We start from the raw sequence: 24,530 nt of genomic DNA, 5'->3' as shown, positions 1-24,530 counted from the left end.
AGCAAGCATGTTTTTCTGTGCATGCTTTCGTTAGGACTAACAGTTTTTGATAAAGACTGATCAGAGTGGTCAGTTGACCCACTTGCCCTTGTCTGTACAAAGGTTTTTGGTCATTTAGTCTCTGTAAGTTGTTGTCGAGGAGGAGAGGAGTGGCTGGTTCAGTGCTTACTCAGCTGAGTGGTCTCACTGTGCTCCGTGGTTGATTTGATGGGTAGAAAGACACATAAACATAATTACATTTTTGTGGTAGGTCTTGCCATACATAAAGGTAAATGTTACAAAGAAATTCCCAAATTTAGGAGTTGAGTTTGGGAAGAAGGCTAGGAAGGACAGCACTACTGGTAAAACAGCAAATATTTTTAATACCTTGAGCATTGTTACAATAGTATTAAATATACTGCAATATTAGAGTCACTCTCCAAAAATCTTTATGCTAATTTCTGTGGTTTGGATCTGTGATGTGGAAGTAAGGTTGCCATTCAGATAATAGGTGGAAGTTTTTGTGGTATTATGAGGATAGAGCAATTTAAAGAAAGTGTCACTTTTGAAGCTTTTTGGTTCTTGTGTTTAAAACTGCTTCAAGTTGAATGAATGTGCTTTCATGTCCAAGGGCGTGTGCTGCAGCAGACAACCTTCAACAAAGTGGTGCAACAGCAATTTCAAGGCTGATTTTTGTTGTTGTTGTGGAGTTCCATTTGTGTCCAAGGGTGAATTGGGATCCCTTTGTTCTAAATGGGCAGAAGCAGTTGCTTGTTCAGCTCACTGTGCTCCTCAGTAAATGGTGGCCACGTAAATAGGATCCCTGCCCCATATAGACAGTGTTTGTTTAGTCTTGGTGATCACTGTGCAAGGCTTGCTGAATGGAGGAACCCACAGGTCACGTACATGTGTCCATGTCACTACTCAGGGAAAATTCCTCGTTGAGGTTGTTAAATACACTTTTAAAGCCTAGAACTTACAGAAATACACAGCTGTTTTTGAAGAGGGACTGCTAGCTAAAGTCAGTAGTGGTAGCATGCAAAAAAAGCTCAGAACTAAGTGGTTTTGGTAATTTAAAGTTTTAACTGTAGAGACTAACGATAGGGATTTAGTTTTTGAAATTTTGGAGTGAGGGAAAGACTTCAAAATACAGATATAACAGCACCCCACTGTTTTCGTACCAAAAAAAGGCTAATGATTTGTAAAATAGTACAAAATAGGTATTGGAAATATAAATTAGTGGTAATTTGATGACATTATAGCATAACAGCTGACAAAATTAGATAGTTTTGGCTTTGAGGATGCAGATTGAAGTTTAAGTCCTCTGTAAGGGTATATTACAGGCATGAGAGTGTAACATGAAGTGACTGTGTTTGCTGAACCTTTAAATGTATTTGATGGAAGGAAGGTGATTTATCTATTGGGCAACATGTATGGACCTGTTGGTCATCTATAATCTGAAAAGCTTTGGGGAAATACTGGCGTGATTCTAAAGATTAAAGCATTCACAAGTACTTTTGTGACCAGATGTGTTGCAAAGCGTTCTAAGGATGAAGGTTAAGGCTCTTTTGGTGTTAAGTTTCACAAACTAGAAAGTTTTGAAGTGGTGGTCTGTGAGGTCTCTGGGAGTAATTCACAATTGCATAATAATTTGCAAATTCTTCAGCTAATCAGCCGGATTCAACCTGCTTTTAGTTCTACAATGGCTGCATATTGAAACATGAAAAGTGGAGGTGGGTGTGTAAAGTGATAAGGGACCTTGAGGGCTCATAGTTGCTCATTGATAAGGCAGTGGTTCCCAAACTTAGTTCCAATTTTACATACAAAAACAGAACCAGAAGAAACACTGAGTTTTGAGTAACATAATCTTAGAGGTTGGGTACAGAGAGGATGGAGGTTTTCTCTTCACAAGGAGCCACGTGGAGAAGACAAAGGACAGTGACAACAAATTGCACTAGGAGAGGCTTCACTTGCTACAAGAAAGACTCTTTTAACCGGGAGAGTAATCAGTCACTGGAAAAATTTCCTCAGGGACATCATGGAACATGATGGAACTGGAGGCTTTCAGGATATGTTAGGGCAGGGTGCTAGATAAATTAACAGTGCTCCCTTTTTCATGGGAGACCAAGTGGTGTTGGAGGTCCCTTCAAATCTGGACTATTGTGTGATTTAATGATCATATAAGGTAGCAACCATTTTGTAAAGATGCTGAATTTTTTTCTTTATATTTACTGCAGTCAGTGTGCAGCTAGATTTTAGACTCATTTAAGGAGAGACGGTTACGGATTAAACAACAAACCATATCCGAAACAAAGCAAGGAGCACCTTTTCATTGTCTGCCATACTGCAGTAAGGGAAAATTACTGTAAATTTTCTTCCTTTCAGGTTAGTGTACTTCTGATGAATGTCAGTGGCTTAGAGGACTTTGGGTGGAGATGTCCTTGGGTTGTGGGCCATGACATGGGATGGGGTGGAGGAGGAATTGGAGAGGGTCCCGTTGACATGCGTGTCCCTTCCTGCTGGAAGTCCTGTACCAGAGTAGCAGAATGGGTGTTTCTTTGCCTCTGAGGCTGTCATCAGCTTCATTTCATTTGAGCATCTATGAGGTTTGCTTTTGCACTCTCTGCAGTGTAAGGGTTCTAAAAGCCTCTTGTGAAGCTGTTGATAAAAAATGCAGAAAAGCTGATACTGCTAACACAGAATGTGTGGTACATTCTGTGTGTTATGGGTCACTCTCCAAGGATGTAGTAAATACTGTCCAGTATAACAAATTCAGTTGAACTTGTGCTTTGGGCTATTCAGCAGTGGCATCCAGGGACTGGATTCTGCATTTGTGCTTTGGTGGTGCACACACTAAAACTCCAAGTCTTAAAGGCCTAGAGAATTTACAGTTCATGAAATAATAGGCTCCGGAGTGTACCAAGAACTAGTGCCCTCCTGTTGTACTTAGTATTGTGCTAAGAACTAGTGCCGAAAAACAATACTACTTCAGTATGCTTGAGGCAGGGAGATGTCCTTTAAACACAGCAAATTTTAATATCCCTGCTTTATTGACAAGGTTTCAGTCTTCTGAATGTTTTCTCTTTTCAGGTCGTCTGAAATAAACACAGCCTTAGTATCAATTGTTTTTACAAAAGCCCAGCCAAACTTTTTTGTACCAAATACTAAACCTCAGATTTTAGGTCACATAGAATTTGTTGTGTAGAATAATTTAGGATTATGGCTGTCAAAGGCTTGACCAAAAATCTCCAAGTTAGTGATGTGATTCATCCTATGTTATGTTGGACAAATGCAGCCTCAGTTTTAACTATAACTTTTGGTTGCTGTGAAAGACACTGGAGAGTTTCTGGAGAATTGCAGTTTCTCATTAGTGTCCAAATCCATTTGGCACCCAGGCTCTTGTGGATTTCATTTAAACTTTCATCCTTCCTTCAGTGTTCAGCATTTGTAAAACAAGGGCTATGGCACTTTTGGTTTTCCAAAGCAAATGTATTTTCTAGTTTTCCATCAGACTTTGAAAGTAGTTATTTTTTTATTTGAAAACAATTCTTTTTAGTTTTTAAATCACTATTATGGCTTGGTTTTGGGGTTAGATGTAGTTTATTAATCAAATAAAAAAGAAGGAAAGGCCCTATTTCTTTCAAGCATTGGTTAGAAAATTTCAATTACAGAAAGCATGGAGTTAGTTCTGACCTTGTGTATTGCTAGTGACTTGCTTTGCATACAATCTCTAAAAAAAGTTGTGTTGAGGAGATAAAAATATTTTCTCTCCTGTAGAACTTATTTTTCTGTGCTCTTTTTTGTTATTAGGAAGCTACTCTCTGTCTATAGTAATAATTTGGAAACGAAACCTGAAATAGACTAATTGAGGAATGTGTTAGGCAATTGTTAGGTTGTTCTAAATACTTAGTCACCGAGTACTTACGGCTTCTATGAGTAATTGTTTACCAATATCAACTCTGCCTGCTGTCGGTTCTTGAACAGATAAACTAAACTGTTTGAGTGTGGTGTATTTGTGCATGATGTGGTAGTAAGACTGAATGTGATTTTTGGGATGGTGTAGAAAGGTTGATTTTTTTGTAGTAAGTGGGTCTGGATTCCTAACTGGCTTAATGAAGTCTTGGGTTTACAGCACAGACTTGGATTCAGAAATTCCTCTTGACCTCGTGGGTTTTTTTTCCCTGCCAAATGCTGTCAGGATTTGTTACCAGAAGTTTTTGTTCAGCTGGTGTTAATACTGCAGTTACATTGCCAGCCTGTGCTACAGGCACAGACATTCCTCATGAACCTGTTATTTTGCACTGCATAGCAAGAGATACCAAATTCAGTTCACTGTTTAGTTGTTTTTACATGGTGTACTCAGGTTCTGAAAATCAAGTTTTTACAATTCCTACATAAAAAGGTTTGTGTAACGTTTAGCAATGAAACACGAAGAAAAATATTTTGTAGAAATATGCTGTTACATAAAAACAATCTGGTAAAATGTTTTTAATCTGGAGTCTTGCTCCTGAAATGCTGTCAAGTTGTCATGTTTAGTGTTTTGTATGGGATAAAGCAAGATGGGCTTGTTATAGTCAATATTATTTGAGGAGTAAAGAAATGGTGTTTTTTCATGTGGTAAATTACTTTTCCCCCTCTAATTTTCTGTTCTTTTTTTCTTTTACTAGCTCCCTTACTTATCATAGAGTCATGTTGGGTTTATTTTTATTTTGCCCCAAAGCAGCAAGGTTTAGTTACTTCATTGAAAGACCTGTTGGGTAAAGATTATGTAGGACTTTCTTATCCTTTGAACTGTAGGCTCACTGTGGCATCTCCATCTTGTTTTGGATAAGGAGAAGTCTTCAGTGCATTTCAGTGCTTAAAACTGCAATAATAAGCTTTGTGTTAATGAAAGTGTAATGCTGAAACAAACCAAAACACAGAATTTTGAAGTGTTCAAGTTAGTTGGACAGTACCTGGTTAATGTTCCAGAAAGCTTTCAGGTGTAGGTCTGGGAGGACTAAAAATGCGGTTGTTGAATGTTTTCCTTTCTCCACAAGTCTTGGCCATGTCATTGCAGTAAAATACTCCATCGTAGCAACAGTTGCTATGTGTGTGACTACCTTTTTAGGCTCTTAGTACCATTTTAAGATGTTAAGAGCTCTGCAGTGTTCTGCTGATTCACCTCCTACGCTTGTGAGACTTGATTGTGAAGCTTAAGGCTTCCATTTTACACAGAAAAATTAGTGAGGATTTTATCGAAGGGGTGTCCACGGAGTTAGAAACTATCATCAGCACTGCCAGGGAAGAAATGAGGCTTGTGTTTTGTGAATTTCTGGTGTGATGATCTATTCTTACTGAACAGGAAAAAAGAAGCCAGTTTGGGCCATATATTATAAAACCAGAACATAAGCTGTATGGAACAACTCGCATCACTGCTGGTGCAGCATCAGGGTAAATATAAATAAGATAGGAACCTTTTTGTGTTGGGTCCAAGTATGTTTGTGTTTATTTGACTTCACAGCTGGCCAGAGCCTTGCATGGCAGGCTGGTCTAACAAATCAGCCGACGTTAGTCCTCCTTTGTAGCGTCCTGAGACTTCATCATCCTGGTGAGCTTTGCCTGGAATTGAGAGGAGGAGCCAGGCCCAGCGCCTCCTGTGTCTTAGCAGCAGTTGTGTATGGCTGTACCCAGACTGCTGGAAGAAATATGGAACTTCTTCCTGCCATGGACAATTTAATGCTTTATAAGCTTATGTTCATGGATTCCCACTGTCCATTTTTTCCTACTGTCTTCCACACAGTAATACTGAGAATTATTTAAAAAAAAAAAAAAAAGGATTAAACTTTGGCTGTTGTTCTTAGTGGTTGTGTACTCTGTAAATGCTGAGTGGTTTTATTTCTGTACAAGTTAATGTTTTACTGGCATTTAACCACCTCTGACACAAACATTGACTTAGAATTTTCTCAAGAAGCAGCTATAAATGTTACACTGATTGTTACTTACTGGTATTTTGCAATGTTATTGTCTAGACAGGTCAAAGAAAAATAAAAGTCTGTGTGGTTTTGGAAATGGAGAGAAAATGATGCCTCATGAGATCTGTTAGGTATCACTTGACATCACATTGCAGGTGCAAGGCCTGAGTCCATTTCAGAGCTGCTGTCTCGTAAATAATGCTGCACAGAATGTTATTTGTAGGTGCGTGAGTGTTGTGACCTCCTTTTCTAAAGAAAAGCTACAACCTGCTCTGGGCTCTGACAGTCCTTAATGTCAAAATGGCATAATTTGTAACGCTCATTGTCAGTGTCAGCTGTCACAGAACAAATAAGCATAAAAAAGAAAAGCTGTCTCCTTCTGTACTGATGATCTTTATATCATGTGTGTTGAGATGGAGAGAGAAGAGATGAGGACAGGGAGGTGAATGTGGAGCAGTTCTTGCAAGCTGTGATCACTGCAGGCAAATGGACCAGTCATTTTTGAGGATTTTGTGTGCATGCTGCTAGAGGGCAATGGAGTTAAAGAGCTTTGCTGGATGTAATTCAGCTTTGAAATTTGGTAGAAGTTGCCCATAAATAAGGAGTAGGATGTTAGAAATTTGGAGGCTGGAAGAGCTGGAGGGTAGAGGTTTGTGATATTGGCTGAGTGATGGGAGTTCAGGTCCACACTAGAAACTTGCCAGGAGCTTGGACCATCCTTTTCTATAGTTCCTTCATTAGCAGCAATAAAAGATTGAAACATTTTTATGGCTGTGAAACTTCAACATCTGGGTTGGAAAAGTCAACCTGGCTGAGAGTTATATCAAAAAGTGTTTCACTGTGCTGTGAGATTGTATGTGAAGAGAAGAAGGGTTTGGTGTGTAATTTTGTGTAGTCCAGATTTAAACCTGGCTGATGTGAGGGTCCATTTCTGGAAGGATTGTGTCCTAAGAGCTCAGATCTTAAGTGCTCTTAGTTTATAATATAAACTAGTATTATCTAGTACTATAAATATCTAGTGCTAAAGAAATATATCTTGCAAGCAGGCATAGCTTAAATAGAATTTACTTTCTTCCTGATGGTGGTCATTGTCTTGAGCTGTGTTAGACAATATGTGGACACTTGTTATTTGGGTTGCTTTACCTTAAAAAAAGCAGTTGCTCTACCTTAAAAGAAATATCTTTGGTGGTGGTTACATCAAGTCAGTGGATTACTGTAGTCCTGCTGTAAGGACACTGTCAGTGTGCATTTATTTGTGCCCTTAAAATGTCAGTGCACTAGGGCAGTCACTGCAGCATGGTTTTAAATGACCATAAAGAGAGCAATGTGGCTTTTTTTTTTTCCCCCCCAAAGATGACAGAATTACTTAATTTGGTGTTCAAGAGGAAGGTGGGAAATATTTGTGTATTTTTTTTTTTTGCTTTCCTATGTGAGTGAAAGAGTAATTGGTATAGGAGGTTGCAGTATGTAGATGTTTGAGCAGAGAAATGTAAAACAACTGTTTTCAGTGGTTTTAGCTCATGTAAATCAGCTAAAATATAAAAGATTAGTTAAAGTATAGACACATCTGTTGATAGTAAAGGGGAGAACCTGATCAAGGAGAATTATTTCTACCATTTCAAAATAAAGGAGTTGCCACACTTAGCTCATGTTGCATCATAATTCATACTGAGCGCTCTTTCTTTCATAGCTATTTATGATTGAAATTTCTGTTTGAATGTTCTTAATATAGCGATGTTGCAAAATCTGGATTTTCTCTTTTTAGTTTCTACCTTTTAAAAGTCACTAACACTGATATTTTGATATGATGAAGTGAGAAATGAATAGGTTTGTCACTGCATATGGGAAATACTCACTTAAGGATACTGGGCTGAGTTTAAAGAACTGAAGACAGATTTGGTTTTGGAGCTTTATTAAAGAAACCAACCAAACAAAAAACCCAGTTGAATAAAGCAGTTGTTCCTTGGCAGTGTACTTGGTCAAAGAGTTGAATGCAGATAGACTCAGGAGGGTGAATGGATTTATGGCATCTTAGTGATCCCAGTTCAAAGTGTCAGACTGCAAGGACTGGATTGCTTGACCTCCTGTATTTTGCAGACCATTGAACTGCAGCAGATTTCCCTCTGTGTTGAGCATAACTTTTGATTGCCCATTTGTTTGATTCTTAGCAAAGTTGTTCAAATGTGTGAAAAGAAAGTGAATCCAGGTGTGCATTCTCTCTTGGGCTGTAGTCAGAGAAGGAGAGAGTGGAGGTTGAGTGTGTGTGAGGATATGTGCTTCCTGTTTCCAGGTGACAAGACATGTCTGAACACGTTCTTTGTATATTCTTGCAGACAAATGGAAGGTTTTATGTTTTTAAGTAGCAAAGTTGCCATTTGCAAACTAAGCTATGCAAGAGGAAGTGGTGGGCTAAATTGGGGTATTGTTTGAGAGAAAATGGAGCAGCAGTTTCTTGGAAGTCAAGTTGAGGTACAGAGTGTAACCTGCTTCAGTGAATTCTGGTGGTTTTACTTTGCCCCAGTTGAGAAGATTGATGGTCCTTCCACCTGACTTTTCTGTGTCGTGTTGCTGGTGCTGACCTGCCCTGCGCTGCAGTTTACTCCTGTTTTCCAAGTGCCTTTGCAGCCTCAGTGTTAGTGGATGAGCTTGTGGCCTCCAAGGCAGCAAAGATTTGGCACATGATGTTACCTTCACCTCCACTGCACCTCAGTTTCATACATTTCTGGGCAGCTGCTGTTTCTGGAATGACCTTCGTTGGCAGAATTTGCCAGTGATTTAGGTCGTGCTGTGTTTCCCTGGGTGATCTTTGTCGCAGCAGTTGAGAAGAGGCAAAGTTGTGTAGTACAGTCTGGGGGGGTGGTTATTGTAGAAGCACGGAGATGTCAGTAGCTAGTGGCTGAGCATGAGCCAGAGGTGTGCCCAGGTGGTCAAGATGGCCATCTTGGTTTGTATGTGTGGTCAGCAGGATGAAGGCCGTGATCACCCCTTTTTGTTCCATACTGGTGAGACCCCACCTCAAATCCTGTGTTCAGTTTTGAGCCTCTCACTGCAAGAAAGACACTGGCGTGCTGGAGTGTGTCCAGAGAGATGCAGGGAAGTTGGTCTGACAAGGTCAGTCAGGCAGGTCTGACAAGGAGCAGCTGAGGGAGCTGGGGGGGTCAGCCTGGAGAAAAGGAGGCTCAGGGGAGCCCTTATCACTCTCTACAACCACCTGAGAGGAGGCTGTAGCCAGGTGGGTCTGTCTCTTCCCCCAGGTAACACGGGACAGGATGAGAGGAAATGGCCTCGGGTTGTGCCAGGGGAGGATTAGATTGGATGTTTGAGAGGATTGTAAAGCTTTGGAACAGGCTTCCCAGGGAAGTGAAGTCATCATCCCTGGAAAGGTTCAAAAATCGTGTGGATGTGGCACTTGAGGACATGGCTTAATGGTGAACACGGTGGTGGAGCTGGGTTGATGGATGAACTTGGCAATCTTACAGGTCTTTTCCAACCATAGTGATTCTGTAATTCTATGCTGATAATCATCTGTTTTCTTCATATTAATTGAAAAGTAGTAAAAGGTATTTTTACATCTTCTGAACAGCATGCACACCCACCCAGAAAATCCCATCGGTGTAATTGCTTTGGCAGCCTTTCATTTCAGTAAGAATTGTTTGATGTAGTCACCCTTTTTTTGCAGATGATGACTTTGATCAGTTTGATAAGCCTGGTGCAGAAAGGTCTTGGAGAAGAAGAGCTGGAGATGATGACTGGGACAGGTAGGTGAAATTTTTCATGTTCAGATTCTGTATGCTGAATTTCATTGTTCTGTTTTTCCATTCTGGCATTTTGTATTCTAACATTTAGAGCAGTGCACATTTAGATTCTAATGAAGACATTAGTTGTTTTTCATGTGTCAGCCAGTGCTAGATTGTGCCAAACATGTACTTGCCTTGAGGAATATGGAGCATTGTGAAGAGATGCCATTTAAAATTGGATAAATACAAAGTATTTGTGGTGTGTAATTTTGCAATTAATGTTTTGGTTTTGCTTTTAAATATTTAGTAGACCTAAATGGCTTAAATAGAATTTGCTAGTACTTGAATCTGCCCAACTTAATTTTTAAAATCTTTTTTTACTTTAACTTGATGTTTAAGTTTTTATCCTCAAAATTCTACTTCAGTTTTAAATTGGGGAAGAGGAGGACAGCTTAGGCATGGGCTTCTTCGACAATAGGACTGTTTTAAAGATTTAGAAGTGTGTATGCTCTGGGTTATTTTGGGGGAGAATGTGTGTTGTTTTATGAGACAGGAATTAAGCTGATAGCTACGCTGGTCTCTTTTTGGGAGAAAACTTTTCACTTATTTCTGTTATTTTTCTATGATTTCTTTTTAGTGACAGATTTGTTCAGATTTTGCCAGTGGTTTTCACTCTGAAAGGGAGAAAAAAATATTCCAAGTAGATTTCTGTCTTCTCTAATAATCACTCAAGTGAATGTAGGAAGCAAATTTTACTGTAAGTAGTTTTCCACTGAGCTGAGCCCTTGGAGTAAGTAAATCAATTGCTCTACATTTATTGTCATTCCAGAGGCATTAGTTTCCTCCTCCCTGGTATTCTGCTAGGTTTGGTGGGTAGTTTTCATTGCTGCATGAGGCGAGTACGTGACTGAGGAATTTGGACAGTAGCTCTGGTATATGCAGGGGGTTCTGCTGTTTGCTCAGTGTCTGCTCTCTGTCAGGCCAGTACAGCTGTTAGAGGGTTGGATGCTGAAGTGTACCAAGGAGCTGTTCTGGTTTGAGAGTGTAATTGAAATAACTTGCTGAGGCTGGGTCACTCCTGCGCTGCCTCTCATCCCCAGGGCTGACTATTCAGAAACCTTAAAATCAGTATTACAGGCAGGATGTTTTGTAATAGAATATTTTCTGAACTTTTGACCTTTGTTGCATGAATGGGTGGGCTCTTAGCTGCTGACTGGTCACATTTGGGTTTAGCTGCCCTATTCATCACTTGAGAAAATTTGGAAGAGTCAAGCAGCTGTTGCATCAGAAGTTGGAAGCTTTTACCCAGTGATAAATTCCTTGGGCAAAGCTGGTTCTAATAGGGCTTGACAGTTTTAGAGTGTTTTCACCAAGCTGAGACTTTGACGTGTACAAGGACTTAGTTTTAAAAAAATGTTTTAATTTGTGGTTTTTATTAACTTTATTTAATTAAAGAGACATGATCAAAAATTCCATAGTGAAAATGTGAGGGAAGCGGTTTCAGGTGCAGAGCAGCAGATTCTGGAGTTTCATCTTGCTGATCCTTTCAGAAATTGTATTTTACAACTGTATCTAATAAAATACTATTTGCATGTGTTGGAATATTTTTTGGTTACTGTTATTCTCTTCAAATTGCAAAGTTGTCTTTGTAAGTGTTGGATTCTATGGGTGTCTTGGCAATTACGAATGCTGTACATGGATACATTGCCTACTGTAATTGCTTTGGGGTTTTACCTGTTGGCTTAATTCAGTATAGTACATAGTTTCTTGAAGATGGAGAAAAGGCTGGATGAGCACAGTAGTCTCTGTGTTTTAATCCTTAATGTATTGTTTTCAAGCTGAAGCATCATCGGGTTGGGGGAGTAATGAAGGATTTCTGTTAGTCACACATAATCAGCCTTCAGCTCTTACTGTGTTGTTACTTGACTGAGTCACTTGAATAATTTTGAATTTTTGGGTCTCTGTCCTTTCTCAAACCCTGGAGGGTGTTAACTGAGAGTCGGAAGGCCCCAGTTATTTGGGAGTACAAGTGTAACGTTGTTCTTGGAGAATTTTTCCCATTTTTTACAAGTTCTTTTCCTGAAACATTTGTGTCCTTGCTACTGCTAAGGTTTAATGAGGCATGCTTAAGAAGTTGGAGACTTAAAAGGGCCAGTCTGACGTCTTTATCACGTTAATTTGTACGAAGGGGAGAAAAATTTCTTTCATGTGAGAGCAGCAAACCCCAAATCATCTTAACCCAAAACTTCCTAATACTGTGGTTTTGGAAAGACTGTTGTGTCTTGATAGCAAGGGTGAGGTGCCTTTGGAACTAGCCTAGATGTGTACTTTTATTCCAGTTTATTTTATGTGGATTTGTGTGGTATCAAATTGCAGCCGTTCATTTTTGTCTATTTCTCTCAGCTAGCCGAAGATGTGTTAGTGCCTGGGGATTTTCTGTTTGTTTTCTTGGTAATTCTTTTGTTTGCTTTGTTCTTTAAGGGACAGATTTAATCCTTGTGGTGCGTCTTTTTTCTACAGACAACTTCAGATTTGGCCACTTTAAAGGAGCTTGGGATAGTTCCACTTTACAGTGAAGGCTTTTCAGTGTTACTTTGTTTATTCAAAAAGTTACTTATCGTAATTTTTCTTCTAATTTATCAACGAAAATACTGAATAACATTGAATATTTTAATAGGTGTTGAAGGGCACCCTGTGAACTACTTTTTCATTCTGATATAAACTTCATTTATATTCTAGTGCTAATTTTTTGACTGTCAAGCAATAGGCCAGAGTTTCTGAAAATCTGGAATATATTTGCAGTTAATTCTAGAGAACAAATGTTAAGTTTTTTTCTAAATAATTACATCAAGGATGCATTTAGTAATGTGGTAAATAGGCCTAGGTATATTTAGATAATTAATTTAATCTTTCACTTTCTTTTGCATTCCTTTCCTTAATCTGAATTTGTTACTACCTGAACATGGTTTTTGACTTTGAATACTGTTGTAAAATACTCTTGCCATCTCTTGGAGTTTCTCTAATGCAGTTTTATTAAAAGCTGTCAGTGGTGGACCATAGTGCTTGCAAATATTTTCTAACATTTTGGTGCATATGTCAGATTACTGGCAGTTGAAAAGATTAGTGATATTTTTTTTTAGAGACAAAATTGAAGTAGGAAATTCTTCTGCAACTATTTCTGTTACATAGTTTCCTGTCTCTGAAAGAAAAAGCTGAAATTCTAGTCAGTTTGCTCTTTGAAATGTGTGATATGTCTTGTCTCCCAGTTTTTGTTTACTATTACGTTGAGCAGAAAACAATTGCTATTTGTTAATGTTCAGTCATTCCCGGAACTATTTGTCATCAGTAACAGTGGATAAATTCTGTATACTGATGATAATGCCCAATTTAGGTCTTATTTGGTGTATCATTTGTTCTTTCCTAGCCCACAAGATTTTTACAACCCTCACTCCCTCTTCCCTCCTATGTTACCTCTACAGTAATTGGCTCTGAAAGAGATTGATCCATGTTCAAAACCAACTGATTTATGTTTTGGGATTGCCTCCCCATTTTCAAGTATTTCCCATGTAGTCCTAAGGAACTCTTACACTAATTCCTTTTCAGTTCATACAGGCTTTTCTCACTTGGGACCATGATTTTTATGTATTGCCTAAGGCATGGTGGGTTTTGTTTTTCTTTGGGTTTTTTAAGGTGTGCAGGTAGAAATAGTCTCAAAATACAGCTCATTTTTCAAATCATTGGCATCTCTTTTTAGTATTGATACGTATATGCTAACACATGCTTTTGTCAGTAACAAGTCTTTATTACAGAAGGGGGATCTGGTCGTCCCTGTCACTAAATAATTCTTTCACTGAAGGGAAATGACATTAAGCAGTTTTTCTAAAGTTTAGCTCACATGTAGTGTAATTCCTGGTATTGAATAATATTTAAGGGGCAGTAACACTGTGATGGCAGAAGTGTTTTAAGCCAGTATTTCTGCGCAGAATATCTGGCCCAACAGTTGTGCCGGAATTGTGCCTGGATTCTTGGGCGTAAATATAAAACTGATGAAACATCCATTTGATTTTGTCACTCTACAAATGTGTGTTTGACCTTACCCTCCACTTGAGGAGAAGGGGATAATGTATTTATGAAAGATCAAGGCCTAAGTCTGGCCTTTAGGAAAGATCCAGGCTCCCAAGCCAGCCAGCTTCCCAGCCTCCCAGCTCCTTGCTGAGGTGCAGCTCAGGCCACATGGCCACCTGGGGACTGAGTCTTGCCCACAGGACATTCCTGTCTCATGTCCTCCCTGGGGAGCTGGAAATCAGCGATTTGGACAAAAAAGACTTTGGTCAATGTGTCCAAATGGCCTTGGAGTGAAGGCTGTGTTTTGGCTGGCTGTGCCTCTGATTGTGTAGGTTTCTCTGCTGTGTTTAGTGGAGGGGATATGGAAAGGAGAGCATATAAGAATGAAGTGACTGTGCAACAGGAGACTTATTTAATATGTATGGTCTGTTGTTCCACTGAAAATTCATACATTTTATTCCCTGAATGCTTTGCTGAAATAGGCTTTGTGCTGGCTTGGCAGCAATTCTCCTTGAGGCAGTTTTTTAAGGCAGGTGCCCTGTAAGGTTTTGGGGTTTTTTTTGTAAAGTTCAGCTTCTTAAATTTGTTACTGTTTTACAGTGAACTTGATGATGACTTGCTTGGAGAGGATTTGCTAACTGGAAAAAAGGTAAGAGATGTGCATTGAAGTGAATTGTTGCAGATATTAAAATGTGAATGTTGTGCAGCTTAGCCAGTTCAGGTGTTTGGTTTGACCTCATGTATTTTACAGTCACATCCCCAAAGCCTGATAGCCACAGGTACCTGAGGCCTGCCTTGCTGCCAGAGTATTCTGCACCCAGGGCTTTGTTTCCTTTTGTGAAATGCCTCCAATTGTGGCTTTCTAAAATAAAACTTAGAGAATTTTTTTTTCCAACCCAGTTAGGTCTCTTGAATGCTAATTAGCCTGATGGAGAATTAATCCAAATGCCAGTTTTGTGGCTATTAAAAAATCACTTGTCAAAATACCAGCAGTATTTACCAGAGAGGAAATTAAAAAAGCAGTCATTGTTGTCTGTGAAAGTTCACCCTGTGTGCACGATCTGCTGCCTCGCTGTCTGATGAGTAGGCAGAGGATTTCCCCTTTAAAAAGTGAGGGGGAAAAATACGGAAGCAGCTAAAACTGGGGAACATAAACAAGTTTTCCCCATGTCTGCTATAGACTCTTCCTGCTGGTACCTATTTCCAGGATTGAACTCTGTGAAAAGAGCTAAATGTATCTTTGGATTTGCCAGATGTCAGTAGAATATAGGACATCTGTTTGAGAAGTCAATTTGACTGGTCATTTCTTTCTGTATTTTATCTTCTAAGTGAACTAATTCTGAAAGTAATTTTTGAAGTTTTAGTTGGAGATTAATCGGTTGTTTAGAAACCCAGCTCTATTAAGAGTTGAGTTTTATTTGTTGTAGGTTTTTATAAGCATCCTTGAAATGCTGGAAGTTAGCTTCTTGAAATTATTATAGCTTCTGAAAGCATTTCCTATTAAAGATAGGAAGTTCCTTATTCTCGTGTGCTGGTTTGAAGAGAGTAAAATTCCAGGAGTGTAGGGATTGGAGATGTTTGTTACACTGTTACCAAAACCAGAAGCAATTTACATTGAATGGAGGTGATAAAGCTACTTACTTACCTTTAAAAATTATGTATGTGAATACTAACCAGAGCTTGATTCTACAGTGTATTATGGTTTTTTGTGCTTTTTCTATTCTTTTTAGTTTGCCATGTTACAGGGCAGTACCTGTGGGTATGGACTCATATGGTAGGGTAATAATGGATTTCTCAGAAAGTTTTTCCTGAGTTATTTAGGCTAAACTTCCTTCTTCTTAATCTCATCCCAGTACTTTTAGATAAATCTATCTTTGTGTAACCTTTCTGGCCCTATTACTTTAAGGATTGGAAGTGTTGCTTAGAAGATCTGCAGTTCTCTCCCTAGGGGGTAATTATTAAAAAAAAAAAGAAAGAGAAACAACTGGAAGTTGTTTAATTTGATAGACAACTTCGGAGGAGACACAGTATTTTCTTTTGGGTTTTTCTTCATTTACAAACTAACCATGATTTTTCAGTTTTCTTTATCATATAGTTTCCTCCAGACTCCTATCTCTTCTCTCTAGAAGCTGCAGTTCATACATTTTCTTGACTTGCCTAATGCAGCAAAGTCAGAAGGCTGTGTACAAGAGCTAACCTTCCTTCCTGGTGTGTCTTAAGTGATGTGTCATCTTTGGCTGCATTTGAGAACGGATCAGTGGAAAAGAAGTGTTGATAGGCAAATTTGAGTTCTGTAAATTTCAGTAGGATTGTTAAATATGTATTTTAAGATTTGTGTTCTTGTGTTGTGTGGTTTTTCTCACTGAATTAGGTAATTTCTTTGAAGATCTGGTCTTAGTTTGGGATGTATTCTTCGTGAAAAATATTTAGCAATCAGTATGCAGCTAGAAGTTTGTATCTTTTATATTCATGACTGACTTTTTTTGAAACCTAGAATCAGTCAGACTTGTCAGATGAAGAGCTGAATGATGATCTTCTGCAAAGTGACAATGAAGAGGAACAAGAATTTCGGTATTTCTTTTTTGACTCTTGTTTTGGATAACTCAAAGCTGTGAATGACTCCTATTACTGATAACTAATAACTACTAAACTGAAGTTATTGGTATATACTTAAAACAGTTTTGTTTTTTACCTAGCCACCTACTTAGTGATGTATATATAATGTACTCAGTATCACTGTTAACATTTTATTTTGATCTAATAAATTTATTCAAATCTCTGAAAAGCTTATAAGAAGAAAATGTGTAATCTGTTGTGCTAATAGAATTCATTATAAGCACTTACAGAGCTTTCTGTACTGCCTCAGTATTGCTTACAGTGGTAAGCTTCCTTCTGATGCCAAGATGATTTTCTGCCTTTTCTTTTATATACCATTTATATCGCTTTTATGTATCCTCAGTACTCTTAGCATGCATACTTGTAATTCCCTAAGTGTGATAATTTAGCATAGTCCTAGTATTCTGTTAGGCCAGGAGACCAAACATCCTAAAGGCCTTGTATACTAGGAGACCAGAAAACCCTACGCGATCTTGAGAAACCAAGATCCTCTCTAGAGCATATCCTGTAAACTAGAGATTTAGCCCATCCTGGGGGGAATTCCTCGGGGTGACATTGGAGCATCCTTGGTAGATATGCTAATTTGTAAGGTCTGTAAAATTGTATATGCAGTTTATCGTGTGTGCATTTCGGCACGTTCCCCCTTGGCAAAGTGGTGCACCACAAGGATCCTCATTAAATACTGAGGTAAAAACCCTTTATCCCTTAACCGTGTTTGACTCTTAAATTTTAGGACCAAGGGAAAAGCATCACTCCTGTAGTATAGTCCTTTTCTGCCATCTTTCTTTTAAAAATCTCTTACCTCCTAAGACTCTGAGGAGGGGAATTTGTGACTTAAATATTTATGTCCAATTAGATAGCAGAAATTTTTCAACAGACTTAATAGGCTGGGGCAGATATTTCCATGGGAGTTTACTGAGGATCCTGCCCTGTGGTAATACAGCTCCTCAGTTGAATTATGGGTATTACAAGTCAAAATGAGCATCTTGTTTTTACTTTTCAAGCTGGACTGAAGTAAGAGAGAAGATGCTTGTGATGCCAAAGTGATGCAGTGCTATTGTTGCTTTTACTGGCCCGTTTTTCCAGCTTTTCCTTATTGCATGCTGTGCAGGGCATGTCATCTGAAGGGCTATGAATGTATGTATATTTATAATATACACAGGTGTATCTCCATCTCTGAGATCTCCTGTCTTTAGCTGTAATTAGGATAAGGACTTCTGTCCTAATGTCGGACTGATGGGGGTTTGACAAAATGCTCCACCATCAATCTCCTCATTGGCTGCCATTTTCCTACCTCCAGGAGTGGTAATTGGACTGTTCCCTTCAAGAAGGGGAATCCCAGTTACAATTCTTGGCTGTTATTTTGCTGTGTGTCCTCCTCAAAACCCCTGGGTAGAAGGGATGGCTGTGACCAAACACAGTGATGATAAAGATTTCAAATGTGATAATATTGCTCAGTGGAAGCAGGTTTCTGTAGACAAATTTTGCATTTTTAGCAGTTTTATTGCCAGAGAGCCTTTCTCTTCTCCTTACTAGGAAAATGGAGAATAACAGGAATGTTATTAAAAAAAAAAAAGTGCTCCTTATACCTGCAGCTCTCAAATCAAGAACTAGTCTGCTGTTGGTTAGTTGCTTTTTTGTGTTGATGGCACTGGCTTTTGTAAACAGCAAACTCTGAGCTTTGCTTTGTTTTGCCTGCCTGCAGATTATAAACTTGCCAGTTTGTGTATTGATTGTTTTTTTCAGTGTCTGTGCTAGTTAAGAATGTCTTAATCATATAAATTACAATTCTTGATTATTTATATTAAGTAGAACATGAAATCTATCATAAAAATGCAAGTTTGAATTTAAGGTAATCAAGAATGAACAATGTTAATGCATTTAGTAAAATGTATTTTACTAGTGTATTCTGAAAGACTGGGAGAACAGATGCAGTAATAGTCATTTTGTATATATATATATATTTTTGTTGTTGTTGTTAGTCTTGGAATTAAAATTGAATCTGGTCTGCTTTGGTTACCAAGCAGGACTTTTGCCAGTTTGACCTGCTAAACCATCTGGTTGGTTTGATTCCCCTGGTCAAATAGCCTGCAGCTGGTGATAAGCTGCATTTTAGTATGCATTATGAGAACATGGCATGGAGTCAAATAGTGTATGGGGTATAATTCTGCCCAGCAACTTGGAGATTTTATGTTTGTTGGCTTTGTTTTGCTAAATCTTAGTGAGTAGTTGCCAGTTAGAGTTCAGCCTCTGAATTTTCCCCCATCCCACAGCTCTCCAGGTGTCACAGTGAGCCTCAATGCCACATCTGGCATCCTGACATCATACGAACTCTCTGAGTCCATCAACGATCCCTCACTGGAACATGAGTCTGAGTATGACCAAGGGGAAGATGAAATCGGTTATGACAAATCTGAGGCACCTGAAGAATATGCCTCAGAGTATGCAGAGGAAGGACATTATGAAGGCAATGATCCTGAACTGACAGAAGACCAAATAGAATATGGGGAAGAGCCTGGAGAAGAAGATGAAGTGCTAGACCTTGAAATCAATGAACCCCTAGATGAATTTCCAGTGAGTTTCCTTCTATTGTATCTTCAAAGATAACATTGCTTCACGTGCATAGGGTTTTAGACCGATTTAAAATCTGTTTACCTCCCTGGGGAGGAGGGGAAATTAGACCTATTATCACTGTCTGCCAGTTTCTTTATCTAGGCTGTGACAAAGTTTGTGTTGACAGCTTGTTTGGCGTTAGGTAATGCTCTTTTGTCATGCCGGAAAGCAGTTGAGAATCATGACCTTGAGGATTGTATCCTTAAAGAAGAAAACAGCTTTGTGTGGAGGAGATACACTGCCAATTGTTAGAAGTACTTAATGCAAAAGCTTTTATCCAGGCTTTAGACAAGATCTGATAAAGTCCTTCGAAGGTGAAAAGATTATTGACCTGCTAAAGACATCTTTAAGGTGCTAATATCCCAAAGTGATTGATGTCCTGCTTGTTCATCCTTTTTGTAACTGAGAGCTGTCTAAACCTGAATAAAGAGATTGGAGGTTAGTTTAGAAAATGTCACCTGCATAATTCAATGTAATTTAAGCAGCATATTAGAGAACATGCACTGTCTTTAATTGCTAATGAAATGATTTAATCTTAATTAAAACAGTATGTGGTCAGTGAGGTGTTTGAAAATACAAGCAAACTTAAGCAAGGTTTCCCTTTTGTTTTGTGTTCATAATTTTTCAGAGTTGAACCCACTCATATGTAAGCACTTGCAGAATGCTTAAAGAATGTTTATACTCGATGGAGTAAAATCTGATGTTAATGTATATGTGCTATAGATGGCTGTGTTCTGTAAGAAAGTCCTGCAGTGTTTGCTCCGTGAATTTGTAATCAGTGGATGCAGATGTATAGAAGTAGTTGGGACAAACAGTGGTAAATGAGGTCTTTATGATGACATTGCTGGGCTATGAATGGAAACTGTTTTGGTTTTGATAATACTGAAATTGTCTCGTTAAAAGCCCTGCTAATTATGCTGTATGTGGGTCATATCACTTACAATTGACTGTTCTGAGACATCCAATGCTTCCAGTCTGGAAGCTGTAGCAATGCAGTCAGACCCCACCTATTCAGTGGGCCTTGTGTCTTTTCACCTTCCTGTTTACTGCTTTAGGATGAAGATTACATGCAATCATATAATGAGCAAGCAATGGAAGAACAAGGAGAGTATGCAGCTGATGAGGAGTTGGAAGGATCCCAGACAATGGCTAATGAATCAGAAGAGGTATGTCATGAATTTAATGGAAACTTAAAATAACTAGTTCTGTTACAATTTGATTGTGTAGAATTGTGCATACTGCTGGGTAAGAGTTGATGCAACTTTGCCACTGTTGAATTATTGTGTATAAAATGAATTGTGATAGCATCTGTAAGGCCAGATACATCAGATCTCCTTTCCCCCTTGGGATTAAAATCATAAGGGAGAGCCCAAAATGTGCATATTTAGTCTTGGCTTCAACATGAGAAATTTTAGGGGCCTGTTTGGGTAGGAAGTGGCAGTAATACTGCACAGTGTGTTAAATCTCCAAGAGCTGCTTCCCTTCACCAGATGGATCACTGGTGCTGTTGGGATGTAAATACAATTCTTGGATATCCCCCTTTGAGGAGGAGTATAAGCATGGAATGTTTGGTGTTTTAGACAGGCAAAGGTGAGAATTGTTTTGAAAGTTGTGTTGAGACTGTAATTCCTGTGAGATTTATCTTCTTTGATGAGAAAAATGGATGAGTTCCTTCATTTGCAATAAGGAAGCTTATGCCCAAATCTGCCAAGTATGCATTCACTAATTATGGCTTGGTACTGATGCCTAAAGGTTTCTTAGCTTTTTATGTATTTTTCATATATTTATAGCCTTGTAGATTTTTATGTATATTTGTGTAGCTTCTAGTATTTTTCCTCTCTTACAGTTTAACAAACCCTTACTATGCATTCTTGAAATTCTGTTCAGCTTTATTCTTAAGGAGAAAATTCCTGACAAGGGCATCTTATGTTCCATCAGAGCATAAGAGACTAACAAGGAAACAGGGCAAAGAAGCCCCTGGACCAGCTGACCCAGGGCTGGGTTACTGGGAAAACTGATTTCCTATTGGATATACTGGCTAGATATTCTAATTAATTAACCTAACAGAAATTACAGAAATCCTGCGTCACGTGTATTTTGTGCACCTGCAAGCTTTCATTAAACAATTGCTTTATCTTGCCACTTTATTGCAAGTTTTTCCTTTTGTTATTTGGCAAGAGTATCACCGCTGTTTTTAATTCACAGCAAGTTCTTGATGTAAGATTTTTTTTCCTTTCCCCACCAGGAATCTGCTTTAATATTACTTTTATTCCAGTTCTTAATTAAATAGGATTGAATGGATCACCTGCTGAGAAGTGTAGTCAGAGTGTATTTCCTCTTTGGAGCTTTAACTCATCAGGAAATTAATTCCTCAAAGACACAGCAGCATTACTGTATGAAGTTCTGACAACTGGGTGTGCTGTGATGCTCCAGTTGTATCAAACATATCTTGGTAAAACAACTTTTTTTGGTAGATAGGGATCTGTGTTGAAAGGGGCCACCTGCATTGTTCAGTCTTCACTTGCAAGTGTAAGGTCTTGGACCAAATACATGTTAATGTAGTTAATTTCCTTCTTGTCAAGTGTTAAATCTACTCTTCAAAAGAACTGTGAGATACTTGAACATTTCATTCCTTCAGTGGATTGATGATACACGCTTTTGTTTTGGAGGTGGACTGATGCATTTGTGGTGTCTGCAGCCACAGTCTGAGATGATGGACACAGCGCACATCATGTAAAATTAAATGCATAGCTGGGACTTACTGCTGTAAAAAAACACAGCTTCATTTTGGGAGTATGAGCTCTAGAGTGAGAATTCTCTAATAATCACATTGTTAAATTTGACCAATTCACAATTACATTTCATTCAAAAGGTACCATCGATGCAAATTTCAATTGATTTTGTAAATGGAGCTTTTTTGGAATTCGTTCATCATATAAGGCAAAAGTCTTGGGTCCTACCTTCAGTTACTCTACATTTTGGCTTTATTCTGGTGGTTTTTAGATTATCATAGATTTATTTTTTCCAAAATGGTGCCATCTTTTTGTTCCTTTATTATTTTGTGTGGATCTTACTTCCATTTGGCAGTAGGCTCACAGTTGCACTCTCTGAAGAAGAAAACCACCATGAGAGAGAACCTTTGTAGAGTATTCACTTCTGTTCATTGCATGGTGAGACACCTACCCCCAGCTCTGAAGAGTTTTGTTCTTTATTCAAGTGTTATATAACAGCACTTTTTCTTAAATCTCATAAGTGCTTGTAAACAGGGGTAAGTGTTGGTGTTCTCCTGCAACACGAGAGTGGAGCTGTAATGGATGCGGCACGAAGAAAGAGCATTATTATCTCTTGGTTGAAATTTGGCATCTGAATAATAGAGAAAGATGTTGGGTGGTGGTTTATTTTAAGCAGTTACCACATTAAAACCAATGAAAGTCTCTCATTATATTGCATGAAGAAATCTTTTTGTAAACAGAGAGCAAAATTGACTGACTGGGGAATTCGAACTTCATGGGGGGAAACAAGTGAATAAGGGAGGTGAGACAATTGTTACAAGCGGCACTCAGGTGGGAGAAGTAAAGAATAGGCAGGTGAAGTTTGTTTTTGAAACTGCTTAAAGTTGAAGAACTTTGATTTTAAGTAAATAACACTCTGTGTGGCTTCCTTGAAAAATGTAGCAGTGCTTCAGAAAACTTTTTTGCCTTCTTAAGGTGTAAAGCAAAACCCAGCACCCAGAAACTTCAGCAGCAAATAGGTGTGGTAGAACAGTCACATGGGGTATCATGTCCTAAATATTTTAGAGGAAAAATATCACTAATTACTTCAGTGAAATGTTCATAAAAATTAAACCTCATGAAATTAGAATTCATAACGTCTTTGTTTTATATTGGAAGTAATCTGTGAAGTCAATGATAGGGGATTTATCATTGCATATTTTAAACCATGTCTTGGGTTATGCTGATAAGAAATGAAGAGTACTTTAATCAAGAAAGCATTTCATGAAGAAATGCTGCTTACTGCTTTTCTTTTGATAGAATATAGGCTTGGGGAAAAAAAAAAAAAGCCAATGTGTCTGTATGAATTGTCCCATCTGTTTTTAGCCAGAGCTTCTGCACTTTAGTTCTGTTGTTCAAGTTTGCAAACACTATCTGCCAGCTATCTGCCAGCCTGGAGGAGAGTGGTGAAAACAATGCAAATCAAACCAGCCAATTTTTAAACATATTTTAAGGCACCTAGGTTTATTTTTTGGTTCTGTTTTTCACCTGTAGAATCGAGGTGCCATTAGAATAGGTATAATGTCCTCTTACCTGCCCTGTTAGTTCTTGATCCCCTGGGATTAAACAATTGCTGCTTCTTCACTGTTAGCCTGTAGTAGATGCCTCCTCTTCCTATTTTATGGCTTGTTAATAAAAGTTCTTTGTTTCACCTTTAATTGGGTTGGTTTTGCACATCTTAGGAATCTCTGGCAGAGAGCTCTCCTGAGCACTGTTTGGGAGGATCCCATGATTGGGAGGATCATGCTGTCAGTGTTTCTGCAGCTTCCCTTGGGCTGTGTCTGTTCCCATTCCTGCAGCTGCCTGTAAGCTGTTCAGTGCAGGAGCACTCACTGCCTCCCTATGGCAGATGATAACCCAGTGTGAGGAGCTCTGCTCAGGGGCTGGGATTTATGGCACAGGAACTCCTGACCTCCTGGTGGAAGAAAGGTCATTCTGTTTCTATGTAAGGGTCAGTAAAACTCTTCAGTAGCTTCAGGTAAGGTGTCATAGTGGGAGATGTAAAGCTTCCTTCGAGGAGAGCTGCTGAGAAGCCTGGGCTGGTGAGTGCAGTCCAGTGACCTCAAGTGGCCATTCAAGGACTGTTTATATATATGCTGAGATATTCACAATTAGCAGGTATTAAAGCCAATCCTGTAAGTAATAATATGTCTTAATTCTGCGTCTGCAGTTGTCTTATTGAAACACAGAATCCATTCGTGCTGTAATCTTAGCAAAACAGCTCCTTCTGTTTGGCTGGAAGAAGTCATGTAGGAGTCTTGCATTTACAGCAACACAGAACAAATTGCAGGGGAAAGGTGTGTTCTCCTACCCTTTCCTTGGCTTTTTGAACCAACCTTTCCTGGAGCTGTATGGAGAGAACATATGAGTGGCTGTGAGACATGTTCGTGTCTCCATTGCATAAATCCCTCAGTAACAGGTGTAATCAGACTTGGACATGGGTCAGTTACCATTCCCCAGCACTGCCTTGCCTTGCTGCCTGCTTTTTTATTGGCTCCTTTGATTTTTTTTTTTTTTTTTGGTCTTTGATATTTAATGCTTGTATGGCTGTTGCTGGTTGATGGGTGGCATGAGCATTATACTGATGAATAAAGTGAGTCAGACCAAGACTTCCGAATTGGTATAAGTGGGTAAGACTAGAGAAGTGCTAGTCTAGAAAAGTTTGAGATTTTTTTTTAATTGTTCTGTAGGTAAGTAGTTGTCGGAGAGTCTGTCAGAACTTGAGATGTTTTCTTCTTAGAATAGATTCTTTTTTTTTTTCCAGAAAGTAAAGTTGTCAAAATGGAACAGAGTTT

The 24,530-nt window shown here is 38.7% G+C and overlaps 1 protein-coding gene across 5 annotated transcripts in view; it reads left to right on the top strand.

Annotated features, from left to right (window-relative positions):
- The window catches only part of RBM33 (RNA binding motif protein 33), a 97,077-nt gene that overhangs the window by 929 nt on the left and 71,618 nt on the right, over nucleotides 1-24,530 (top strand). For all 5 annotated transcript variants that reach the window (XM_040059278.1, XM_040059288.1, XM_040059267.1 and 2 more), the window contains exons 2-6: nucleotides 9,613-9,691; nucleotides 14,336-14,384; nucleotides 16,230-16,306; nucleotides 18,625-18,925; nucleotides 20,020-20,130. In XM_040059278.1, coding sequence (XP_039915212.1) covers nucleotides 9,613-9,691; nucleotides 14,336-14,384; nucleotides 16,230-16,306; nucleotides 18,625-18,925; nucleotides 20,020-20,130 — 617 coding nt within the window. The remainder of the gene's footprint in view (nucleotides 1-9,612; nucleotides 9,692-14,335; nucleotides 14,385-16,229; nucleotides 16,307-18,624; nucleotides 18,926-20,019; nucleotides 20,131-24,530) is intronic.

Source organism: Hirundo rustica, chromosome 1 (assembly GCF_015227805.2).
Source record: "Hirundo rustica isolate bHirRus1 chromosome 1, bHirRus1.pri.v3, whole genome shotgun sequence".
In the NCBI taxonomy this organism is placed as follows: Eukaryota; Metazoa; Chordata; class Aves; order Passeriformes; family Hirundinidae; genus Hirundo; species Hirundo rustica.
The sequence above is the reverse complement of the archived record's forward strand: the minus strand, read 5'-3'. Positions and strand labels throughout refer to the sequence as shown.